At 47.3% G+C, this 12,425-nt stretch overlaps 1 protein-coding gene across 1 annotated transcript in view; it reads left to right on the top strand.

Moving 5' to 3' along the window:
• HEATR1 (HEAT repeat containing 1) overlaps positions 1–12,425 on the top strand; it is a 411,542-nt gene that overhangs the window by 257,904 nt on the left and 141,213 nt on the right. Inside the window, exon 26 of the mRNA XM_086926859.1 lies at positions 6,053–6,196. Coding sequence (XP_086782985.1) covers positions 6,053–6,196 — 144 coding nt within the window. The remainder of the gene's footprint in view (positions 1–6,052; positions 6,197–12,425) is intronic.

Consider the following 12,425-nt stretch of genomic DNA (forward strand, 5'->3'; position numbering starts at 1 on the left):
CTACAGAACGGTGATGGATTAAACCCAGATCTTTTGACTGGGTGTGAGTGTTTGATTGATTCAGATGCTCCGTCCATCACCACCCCCTTTTGTACCGTGAACAGCTAGTGGTGGCTGACCGTACAGGCCACTCGAAAACATGCGGCTTGGGAATAGATTGTTCACCATAACAGATTAATAAAGCAACTCCAGGCTCCCTATCCTCCCTAGAGGAGAAAATAAGCAAATTAGGTGTAAATGTTGCCTTATCGAAAAATGATAGCCTTGCTTTTGTTCTGCAACTGAGTGCAGCTTGTTGGCTCCTTCTGCAACCTATACGAAAGATTAGTCAATGCCAAAGGCCATGGATAAATAAACAGTGGTACTACCGTAGTCCAATCTTGGCAGTACTAGGGCTTATACCGCCATTTTTAAGTCGCCCTGTGGAAGGAAGGGTTTAAGATCCTTAGGAAACTTAGCTGATAATGCGCTCCTTTGGCACCATTACTGTTATGCGCCTGCATATTCAAGTGTTTGTCTAGGATGATTCCCGAGGATTTAGTGGAGTCTATGATGTGTGGAGAGTAGTCGAAGGTGGTTAGATGCTTAAGCCAGAGGTCTATCTTGGGTGTGTGGTTGGGAGGGGAGATGAGGAGGAATTCTTTTTTTTTTTTTGGTGTTTAGGATTCTCCTGTTGTAAGTATTCCTCAAAACTCTAAGGTGATTGTTAGTGAGCCAACTTTGAGTCTTATGCAAGATAGCGTTGAGGGAGATGAAGTCTTTTGGTGAGGAGATTTTCATAAAGAGTTGTGTATCATCTGCATACAGGTGATAAAGAATCTTTGCAGACTTTAGTGCGCTTGCCGGGGGTATCCCGGAGTAGATTGAAGAGAATGGGTGATAGTGCTGAGCCCTTTGGAACACCTAGGGTGACCAAGGAAGGTTGAGAGATTGATTCATCTTTATTCGTTGGGTTCTGTTGTTAAGGAAAGAGGTAAACCATTGTTGCACCGTACCAGAAAGGCCCATCCTTTGTTCCAGAAGGGATAGAAGGTTGTCGTGCTTAACCGTGTCGAAGGCGGAGGATAAGTCAACAAGTATCAAGAGGCAAGATTCATTCTGGTCTAGCATTTTTAGTATATTGTCCATTATGTGGGTGAGTGCTGATTCAGTGCTGTGTTGTTGACGGAATCCGAATTGGTGTTGGTCCAAGAGGTTGAAATTCTCAGTGTGGTTGCATAATTGAGTTTGTACACATTTTTCTATTAGTTTTGCCAGGGTGGGGATGTTGGATATAGGACGGTAGTTGTTGTTCAGAGGAGAGGGAGTTGACTTTCTTTAGTATGGGTGTTACCTGCCCTACTTTAAGGCTTTCAGGTATGGTGCCTTGCCTAACGGAGGCGTTTACAATCTTTGTCCATAAGGGGAGAATAGAAGATTTTATCTTGTTGAATAGGGAGGGAGTTAGTGGATCAGTGAAGTGATTGGAGAGGTTAATCGCAAGAAGAGTGATGTAGATGTCGTTTTCAGAGTAGGGCGTGAAGGAGTGCCAAGAGGCATTGTTTTTTGTCGTTCTCGTTGGTGTACTAAACTGATCCTTGATCTCGGAGTAAAATGTAGACTCGTGGACGGTAGATGAGGGGCCTTCTTAGATTGTATGTCGTATTCAATGGTTTTAGTTATTTCTAAGACGAAATTGGCAAGCTCCTCGCAGCTAGGGGTAGCCGACTCTCTAAGTTCAGTAGAATTTGTCGTGTTGAGCGATTGTTCCTTGTTTTTTTTTACGGTTGATGGCATGGTTCAGCGGGGTTCTAAAGAAGTCCGCTTTGGCCTTTAGGATTCGCCTGCTGTAAGTATTCCTCAATGCTCTAAGGTTATTTAGGTGTTCTATGGAGGGTCTCGATTTCCAAATTTGTTCAGCTGATGTTAGTTTGCGCCGGTCCGGGTTCAGAATCTCATTGAACCAGGGTTTGGATATTTTGGTGGAGACGTTTTTTTGTTGGATGGGGGCTCTTGAGTCAAGTATTTCAAGAATAGTTGAGTTGTAAAAGACTGCAAGGTCATGAACGTATCTCATGCCTGTTCAGGGGATCAGGTCGGTGCTGCATCGGTTTGCTAGATAGATAGGGTTGATATTTTGGATATTCCTTTTCCATTGTTTTGTTTTTGTTGGTTGGCATCTTTTCTGAGTCCCCTCAATAGTGATGGAGAAGAGTATACTGTAATGGTCAGACCAATCGCAGGGGATAATGGAGTCTAGTGATATGATGTTCTATTTTGCTGTGATGTGGTCTAATGTCTCTCCCTTGTTGTGGGTTGGACTGTCACAAAATTGAGTCAAGTCCTGGTCAGTCAAGAAGGGTTTGAAACCGCTTACCATATGATCTTTCGTATTATTCCAATGGAGGTTGAAGTCTCCTAGAAAAACCTGCGACACTTGAGAATTGTCATTGGATGTAACTTGTTCCATTATCTGTTTAATGAATGGCAGATTATAACTGGGGGTGGTATAATTTGTGAAGTTTGCTAATGAGGCAGTTGTTGTTCGTGATGTTGATGCAAAGATATTCAGTGTGTCTTGGATCATACTGTCATTCCTACTGCATTGTCCTCCTCAGTTGACTCTACTATGCACCCTCTCTGAGTACTTAACTACAAAGTTGTAGATGCTAAGATGTGAAGAAGATGCATTGTTGAACAGTTGAAGGAGGATGCGGCTAAAATGGGTTCAGCCAAACCACACCCCAGTACCCACTTACTGCCCTCTGCACCTAGATACTAGACACTCAAAACATCAGGCATCACACAACGGTGCAAAACTCATGTTCAGCCTAGAGCTTTCTGATTTCTAAGTGAGAATAGTGTGTGCAAAGCAGGAGCAAATTGTTCTGTGATGAACTCCTTATATGGTTTTTGCGTCTAGTTAAGTTTTTATTTACTCCAGTTTTTAGACTTTTGTGCTTGTTTTCTTGGACCTAAAGTTAAAGATCATATGTGGCCACTTCCCATATTAGCGAACTAGAGAACAGTGCAGATTTAATGTCTCAGATCAACCTTTTAAGAAGTAATGTGTGTGAGAAGTTGGCCCGATATGCAGCGTTCGCTATTCTAGCGACCACTATGTATCGTTCCAAACGACCCTTATGGTGATTGGTTGTAAGTCAACCTTAGACCAGCTATCCTAGTAGCGTGGATACGAGCAGTCTTCGGGCTAAACTCTAGAGGGCGTGTTAAGCCAGCTGTAATACCATCACATACCCCTTGAACCCCAAGTGAAAGGACACCACACAAGTGTTATGAAAATAAACAGTATATTTATTAGAATCACAACAGCCCTGTACTCTTTATGAGGACAGGGTACTAAGCACAGAACAAAAAGCTCTTAGAGAATACTTCAAGTGCACAATTAAAACAAGTGCCCGGGGGCACGGAAAGTTTAGTGGTCTCGGGCGGACCCGATAAGGCAAGTCGGAAGCGAGGGACTCTGGACCCTAGAGTAAGGAGGCTATGCAGGCACCGAAATGCCGAAGTTACCTAGCCACGAGGGCTGCGGCTGCACAAGTCTTACAGGCGTCGGGGGTCTTCGCTGACGAGCCAGGAGCCGGAAGAAAAGGAGTTGCTGGCCGGCGACCAGTGATGAATAGTTCGTAGAGATCCAAGCCTGGATCAGTGATCGTTGATACCTGAAAGCAAAGGGGACCAAGTTCGTACTACTAGCCAGTAGTCAGAGGGTACCAGGAAGGCACCGGATGGCCGTCACCTCGACTAGGTGAGTGGGCGACGCTAGGCTCTGCGGTCTCACGGACCAGGAGGCGTTGTCGGCGACCAGGATGGAGGTGCGAGCTGTCCCACGAAGGTTGATGCTGTCGGCGTCGCTGTGCCCAGGATTGGGGCAACAAGCCTTGGCAGATTTCAGGGCCTCGTGGTGGGCCTAAAATGGCGTCTTGAGTGGACCAGGAGGGTCCGGGGTGCTCCTCTTGGAAAAGGGAGCAAGGGCCGGTCTGGAGCAACCAGACCAGCAGCGTTGGTTGTCGGATGTCGTCAAAGAAGGGCACAAGCCAGCGGCTAGTGACCAGACAACGTGCTGAGCAGCGAGCAGAAGGGCCCCACGCAGATCGTGGAGATGCTGGGAGACTGCACTTCGGTGCTGGAGCTACTCAGGGTCGGGGCTTCTCGGACCCCGGGGCACTCACCAGAGAATTGCTTCGATGGTCGCGCTGATTAAGAAAGCGTGCAGGTTTTGATGATGGCCGGTCCCTCGAGGTCTCGTCGCACCCACAGATCTCAGCTGAGCTGACGACGTGGGTAGAGGTCAGAGGTGCCAGGGAAGCCGGTTCTCGTCGAGCTGGGTCGTCGGATCCTTGAGGAAGGACTTGCAGCAAACCGCAGAGTTCTTAGATGGTGCCTGCGGATGCAGGGTGACTACTCCTTAGCCACAAGGGAGAAATCTTGAGAAGAGTCTCGAAGTCCTTTCGTAGAAAGTATTCTTGATTCAAAGATGATCTAATTTGGAAGGGTCCCCGCTCCGGCCTTTATCCTAAAGAAAGGGGTGGGTACATGACTAGGTCCTGCCCTAAGGGTGGGACCAGGAAGGGGGGTAGTTACACCCCTCTCCCCCTGCTGGACTTTCCCCAGGTCAGGGGCTGCGCGCCCCTGGAACTGGTTCTAGCCGGCAGATGCGTAGTGAGCACCGGGGTGCCACTCCGCAGTCACCTTCTTGCAAAGCCCTACCTACCCAGAATACACAAACCCTGTCTGGGACGGTGCGAACACCGCCCTTGACAGGAAACCCTTTGTCCAAGCTCTCCTCGCTGGAAGGACTCCCAGCAGCAGGAGGTCAGACTCGTGTCTGTGGTGGCAGCGTCCATTTTGTGGAGCTGAGGCTTCAGTTAACTTTAACCGGGGTTCACAGTTGCGTACATGTCGTGTCCCTCTAGAAGGGCGGGATGCTAACCTCGTCGCCAGAATTGGTGAGGGGGCAGCATCCCGATTCGTATGGCACCTTACTCGACATGTCTTGATAACGCGATACCGAAGTTACCGATATGATACGCGTTATGATGGAACAGCCATTGGGTCTTGGTTCCGCAAGCTGCAACCGGGCTCGGCTCGTGCCAGAGCCCAATTCACACGGTTCCATGCACTCTGCCTTCAGGATTGTCAAGGCCTGCCATAGGAGTGACTGAGAGGAACTCGGGTGTCCATTTTAAGGTTAGGTATAGGGATACTACACCTACAGCAACGGGCGAGTACGCCACGTGGCCCCAGCTGTCGTGCAGCCAGTTGTGTCAGATTTAGATGGCCATCCAGGGGTGGCATAATACATGCTTCAGCCCCTGGTAGGCCCTGGGTACACCGATGCCCTGAGTTACAGGGTCTGACAGGGTGGCCCAGTTCCAATTGGGTAATGCACCTAAGGTACATATCAATTTAGCGAGAGAACAGCTAGGCTGTGGGTCTGATTGGCAGGACCACAGCCCGAGAAAGTCGTAAACCAGTGAAACAAAAGCAAAAAGTCCGGGTGATCATAGGATTGCAGACCCTACTCTCCTACAATGTGTGTGAGGGTTGTTTTGCATTATGTTTTTTTCTTACTCTAAGAATCTTTTGTATTGCTTTTTTTTTATGATTCACGCCAAGATCATAGTAAGTCAAGCAGTAAACACCAAAGTCTTATTCAGTTTGGCTCTCTGGAACTCTCCATGCAACCCCCTCCCCCCATGTTACTCTCCTATAGCTACAGGTCTTGTGAGGGTTCCTATAATGTTACTCCCTTTATTTGGCCCACATCACTCTTTGTTTTACTTCCCAATCATCTGGACAATCACTTATACTACCAGTAGCACCAGAGTAAACCATGAAGCACTTTTAACCCAAAAAAGGTGAAAATGGAGTGCAGAAGTTGCAATCGCCCAGAACCAGCGAAGACTTCAGCAGTTACACATCCTCTTTGTTCTTAGTTTCAAGCCATTGTTGCTTTTTAAAAACAAATTATAGTATAGGCCAGTCTGTATTCATTTGATGCGTGTTCTGTAGACTAAAATATAACCGTATATCTTTGTTTTTCCTTCAGAAAGACTCAGGATCCAGAAGGGACTCAAGAAGATGTAAGTGCATATTGGCAGCGGGTCACGCTCATCTTAGAATTACTGCAGCATAAGAAGAAGCTGAAGCGACCTGAGGTGTTAGTCCCTGTCCTGTTCAACTTGCTGTCCAGGTGAGGGTGCTTACTTTTTTGTTCCTGATTTTCCTTTTGTTTGAGGTTAGTAACATTCAGAAACAGGAGGTGTAGGAAGTTGGCTCTTTATATAATATCAAAATTAGAAATATCGTGCTGAGTCCAGGGGTTCCCTTATAAGTGGACAGTGGTTTGCTCTAACAATCCCAAGGTGCTCTTCTAGGGTGTAGTGTGGTCAAGCAGCCCTAGGCTTATCAGAGGGGAGTGTTAAACATTCACAAATACGCATATTAGTCAGTAAGTGAGACACACGACTCACAATTAACACCAGTTTATATAAATAACATGTATCTTTACGTAGACTTAGGCTGCAGCAACAAATGTTGGACGGGACTTTTATATATATTTAGGCATGCGAAGCAATTAGTTCTAGTAAGTATATTTTTCAAAAGAAATACTTTTTTATTTCAAAAGTCGACAGTGCAATTTGCAGAAGCTAAAATGTTATCATGTGGGAGGAAAAGCAAGTCCAGCATTCAGGTACAGTACTGCTACTTACAGGACCAGTCTCAAGGAGTTAAGGTGAGTGGTGGGCAAGGTCCAAAGCAGCACAAGCAGAACACCACCAGTGGCACTTGGGCTTGGCAAATAAGGAAGAGAGGTACCCCCTAGTTTCTTTTGGGTCCAAGAGAAGGGGGAAACAACAATAATAGAGAAAGAAACCTCTGTAATGACCTATATTGCTTTACACTATGGCCTCTTAGAGCTCATTTCTAGCAACCAACCCGGTGACAATAACATGCAATGACATAATTTCAAAAGGACATGTTTTTATTATTATTTTTTTTTGTAGAAAAATATATTTTATACTTTTTTATATTATAGCTCACAATTATCAATCTGAAGAGTTCATCATTACCATACACACATATGACAATTAAACAAATGGACTGACAATTACCAAAATACCTCCAACATATTAATGTACACCACTGCTGTATTACTCAAGGGCATTAATCATCATCACTTGAACAATCAATAAGTAGTTGGGCAAAGTGTTAAATTCACATTGTTACAGGTTATATCAAAGTCTTCATCTGTGGCTGTGTTGGGGGCAAAATGGTCAGCGTTTCAACTCTAACATCAGAAAGCAATAAAAATTACTGCAGAAGACACTGCAGAAAAAACACACAGATAACCCTACATTCAACATCTACACTTCACTCACTCATCAAACTATCCCATTCATACTCGCACTCCTACACAAGAGAGAAACAATCTCAGTAGAGATCCTTAACAAACTATCAGACACGTTATATCGTTTTTGGTGATGCAGATGTCACCCATCAGTTTCCTCCGTTGTATGTGTCTCTGACAGCACTATCCACATATGTAAAAATGGTCTATGCGTGTTTCAGTGGGACTTCATTAGAACCACCTTCATCAGGACCACGATAAGATCAACTACATCTCTACTCAAGTGGACGAGGGTTATCAAAGAATTGTTTCTAAGGCTGTTGATGGTTTCAATTAAATAAACAGCCAAACAATGCCTAGACGGGCCCAGTGTTGATGCCGACGTCCGGTACTGAACAGATGAGGTCCAACATGCACTCAAAGACATTTCTTTGCTTGCAGAAAGTATCCTTGGTGTTTACCAGTGTTCTGTCTGGTTGTCCTGCTTAGTGATGGACATCTTGAATCCATATTTGTAGCGTCGCAGTAGAAAGATCTGCACCGGCCTGCAGCCGCCGGCTTTTGTCCCGTCAGCCTCCCAGGGCTGCCGGGTGCAGGGGTGTACAAAACAGCTTTGGGTGCCCAATGTTTCCCTATGAGGATCGATCTTTGTGGAAAGAGGCTGCAGGCTTTGACTGGAAGGTCAGTTGGCTGAACAAACAGGGGGGCTCAGGCCTTACGATGCTCAGGACGTAGGGACACCTTTGGTCCTATTCTCCATCGCCCTGGGGAGACGGGTGCAGAGGTATCTTTAGGCGTCAGATTTTCCTTACGGGGAGCAGTTGCGGTAGAGGGGGTCTGCGTGCAGAGGCTGCAGGCAATATTTGAGAGTTCACTGGGGGCAAAACCACAGTGTACTCGGTCTCTGGAGGGCTGGAGGACCCAGATGACACCTTTGGTCCACTTCAACTCAGGCTAGGGGTGATGGGTGCAGTGACGTCTTCAGGCGTTTGGTTTATGTGGTCTCGGAGTACTCTCAGGAGTCTTTGGTTGCCTGTAGGATGCAGGGAAGCAGGTCCGCTACATCTCAGCTATTCTTGGGTGAAGTGCTGGCAGGTCTCCTGGGCTTTGGGGACTCAGCAGCTGCAGGACAAGTCCTTTTTTGGCACAGTCGTCGAAGGCAGCAGGCAGGCCAGCAGGGTTGGTGCCAAGTCTGTAGCCGGGGCTTCAGTTCTTGCTCTTTGCGACACTTCACGTCCATTGTCTTCTTTCAGGTTGGCAGGATCCATTCCTCTCTGGTGCCAGGGGCTTAACCTGGGAGTTCAGAAATCTGTCTCGGTGGCAGGCTGGCAGAGACCAATCAGACAACACACCAGAGGCTGTTAGGTTTTCAGGGGACACCTCTAAGGTGGCCTCTGTATGCATGTATTCAGAAATCCACCACTGGAATCAGGGTGGGTTTGTGAATATGAGATGTCTGATACCAAATATTCCTACTTTCAGTGAAGCTACCAAACATTCCTATTTTCAGTGAAGCTATCATGTAGCTCGGATACTCGTTTTCACCAGTGTCCAGCACGAGGGATAAAATGGCTTCCCTTATTACTTGCACTGGCAGCAATGGAACTGACCAGCACAGGGCCATATCTACTCATACAGATATGTCCTCACATGTAATATAAGGCACCCTAGCTTAGGGCTGTAAGGCCTGCTGTATGGGTGTCTTACAAATATTACATGCAGTGCTAGGGGGCATGACGCACAGAGATTTGTGTCATGTTGTGTTTTCACTTTTGTCTGCACCAGAACACGCAGGCTGAGATGGCAGCCCTGCATGAGTTTGGTGAGGTCAGGCCCTAGGTACCAGGGGTTCCATTTACTAGAGACTAACAGAGTGTTAAAGGTATTGCCTAATGGGGACATAATTGTACAGTTTTGCTGAAAGAGATCTGACACTGGGGACTTGGTTAGCAGGAATGCAATGCACTTCTAGTCGAAATCACATCATGTACCAGGCAAAAAGTGTGTGTGCCCATGTCAAAAAGGGCCTCTATCATACAGGAGGGTTGTATCGTTTTGTACTGTTGAGGTTCGAGGCATGTGGGCTGCTGAATTCATATCTGTGCATAGATCGCCGCCTAGTGTTGGGTCCGAATGATTGCACATTGTTGTCCTGGAAGAGTCGTCGAAGTATCACAAGATAGGTGGCTCCTCCCCTGGACTACAGTGCGCATGGGCACCCTCTCCATCCTCAGATTGTTTTTTTCCGCCATTGGGTTCGGATGTTACTATCTTAGCTCAAGTTAGGAAAACTTTCTACAAAGCCAAAAGGCTTTCGACAGCGTTGGTATAGTTTTGTTCGGTACCGGTAACTTTGATTCGAGAGGACATCGAGGAATTAGACGGTTTTCTTTCCACACTCGACCCGATCTTCGATCTACAATGGAAAGAAGCCCATTCAAGAGGTGTCCACTTTGCAATGCAAAATACCCGCACATCGATGTCCACCCAGTGTGCAACACATGCCTGTCCCTCGGATCACAACGAAGCCAACTGTATGGCCTGTGCCCGGTTCAGGTCGAAGAAAACTCTTCGGATTTGACGCGCGGCTCGATTAGAGTCGCAGACATCAGCGCCTAATCCAGACAACATCTTCGGGACCGAAGACGAGGAGGTCATTGATATGGAGGATCGGAAAGAACACTCGGATCCTGTTTCAGACCATGACTCCGAGTATGACGCCGAAGATGAAGAAATGTTGGAAGAAGAAGAAAACGTTGTCGATAAGGTAGGAGACGACGCAGAGGCCCTTGGGGCCGTAGAAGATAGCTCAGGCAAGGAGCTAGGCCCAACCGTTGATACGGGGGCCGACGATGAAGCACTCGATGAGGCTCAGGTCGAGGGATCGCCACGAGGCCTTACCCAAGATCTATCGGATCGTTCTACAGCCCCGCATAAAGGCCCGGCTACGGACATATATAAAGAGCCATCGGTATCGAAAATCCCATCGGTCGATCCAAAGAAATCGAAACCGAAAGCATCACTGCCAAAAACGAAACCGAAAGTGCAACTAACTCTGGTCGGCTCCCAGGCCTCAAACCCCGCGAGCCGAAGAAACAGAAGAAGGCCGTCGATACAGAGAAGTTCAAAAAGGTCGTCGAGCCGAAGGTTGGGGCACCGAAGACCAAGGTCAAGGCTGTCGAACCGACGAAGTCGGCGTCAAAGAAAGTCGACGCAGTCAAAAGGCTCGAACCGAGAGAGGGGGTCGATCCTCTGACACGACCCGAGACCAAGACAAAGACTGGCTCCAAGGACCCTGTTGAGTCGACGCAGCCGACCCCATTCATATCAAAACAGGTGTCGGAGTCCCTCCAGCGCATCAAAGAAAAGGCTGCAACAGTCGGACCAAAGAAGGCCCCAACCCCGAAGCTGGTCGGCAACCTTCAGACCGCATTGACGCCAATCAAATTCGGATTGCCACCGATGGTGCGACCGAAAATGTTCGAACCGAAAAAGGGTATCGGAGCCATTAAAGGTGTGTCGATGGGACTAGGGGCTACAGAAGAGCCTGAAGAACAGGAGTTGAGGCAGTTCATCGACTCGGACACTGGTAGACTATCCATGTATAAGAGGAAAATAGTACCAGAAACACCCATGGAGTCATATAAGATTCCATTAAAGAAGAAGAGGGATTCAACCACATCACCAGTTCTTGTGGAACCTCTGCAATCCTATGGACAAGAACCTCACTCTTTTTCACCCACATACTCAGATGTTGATGCAGGGGATGACGATAATGAGGGTGACACTTATCATGTGGACACTGATCCCGACGATCAGAACCAACCATGGGCAGACCCAGCTGAGCCAAGAGATCCACAGAATGCCCCTGACACGCAAACATACAATGTAAAACCTTCTCCTACTGAGGACACTACTGCCTTTAACGACCTTATTGAAAGGGCGGCTGGTAACCATGATGTGCAACTACATGCTGACCCTATTGAGGAAGATTTTCTGGTACACACCTTTTCAACTTCGGAAAAAACCAGTCAAGACTCTGCCCATGCTGAAAGGGGTCCTTAAGCATGCTGATGACATTTTTAAGGAGACCACCAGAGCAAGGGTATTATACCCTAGAATTGAAAAAAAATATAGACCGGCACCTGTGGACCCTACTTACATAAGAGGACAGTTGCCATTGGACTCATTAGTTGTTTCTAATGCACGTAAGAGAGCAAACTCCCAAACTACAGGTGATGCTCCTCCTCCTGACAAGGAGTCGAAAGTACTGGAAACTTCAGGAAAAAGGGTGGCAGCGCAGGCAGCTAACATCTGGCGCATTGCCAGCACTCAGGCACTCTTAGCCAGATATGACCGGGCCCATTATGATACCCTTGAGACACTGTTGCAACACCTACCAGATCAGTACAAGGAGGGAGCGGAGCTACTAATCCAAGAAGGAAAGCTTATAACCAATGCTTCCATCAAGTGCGCGCTAGACGCAGCTGACACTGCAGCCAGAGCCATTAACACTAGCGCCATGTTAAGAAGACATGCCTGGTTAAGAATCTCGGGATTCAAACCAGAGATACAAACTACTATCCTCAATCAGCCAGTTAACCCGGACTACTTATTTGGGCCTGAGGTTGACACCACCCTTGAAAAGATTAAGAAAGACACCGAGACTGCAAAGTCTATGGGGGCTCTGCTGTCACAGCAGTTTCGGGGTGGCTTTTTTTGTCGCTCCAGTAATAGAGGACCTTCAAGAGGCTAAAACACACAGCAGACACAGTATAATAAAAGAGGTACACAAACCACCTACAATAAACACAACAGGGGTGGATATCGTGGAAACAACATCAAGGGCAGAGGAAGAGGAAACAACAATTCCAGATCCTCTGCCAATAACTAACAGTGACGCCCTGTCACTGACCCCCCGACCATATAACACCTGTCGGGGGGGCGACTGCAACAGTTCCTGCCGGTCTGGAAATCCATCACCACAGACAGGTGGGTGAGAGACATTGTCAAGTACGGGTATTGTCTAGAGCTGACATCCACTCCACCCAACATACCACCAAGAGACCAT

Source organism: Lissotriton vulgaris, chromosome 6 (assembly GCF_964263255.1).
Source record: "Lissotriton vulgaris chromosome 6, aLisVul1.2, whole genome shotgun sequence".
NCBI lineage: Eukaryota > Metazoa > Chordata > Amphibia > Caudata > Salamandridae > Lissotriton > Lissotriton vulgaris.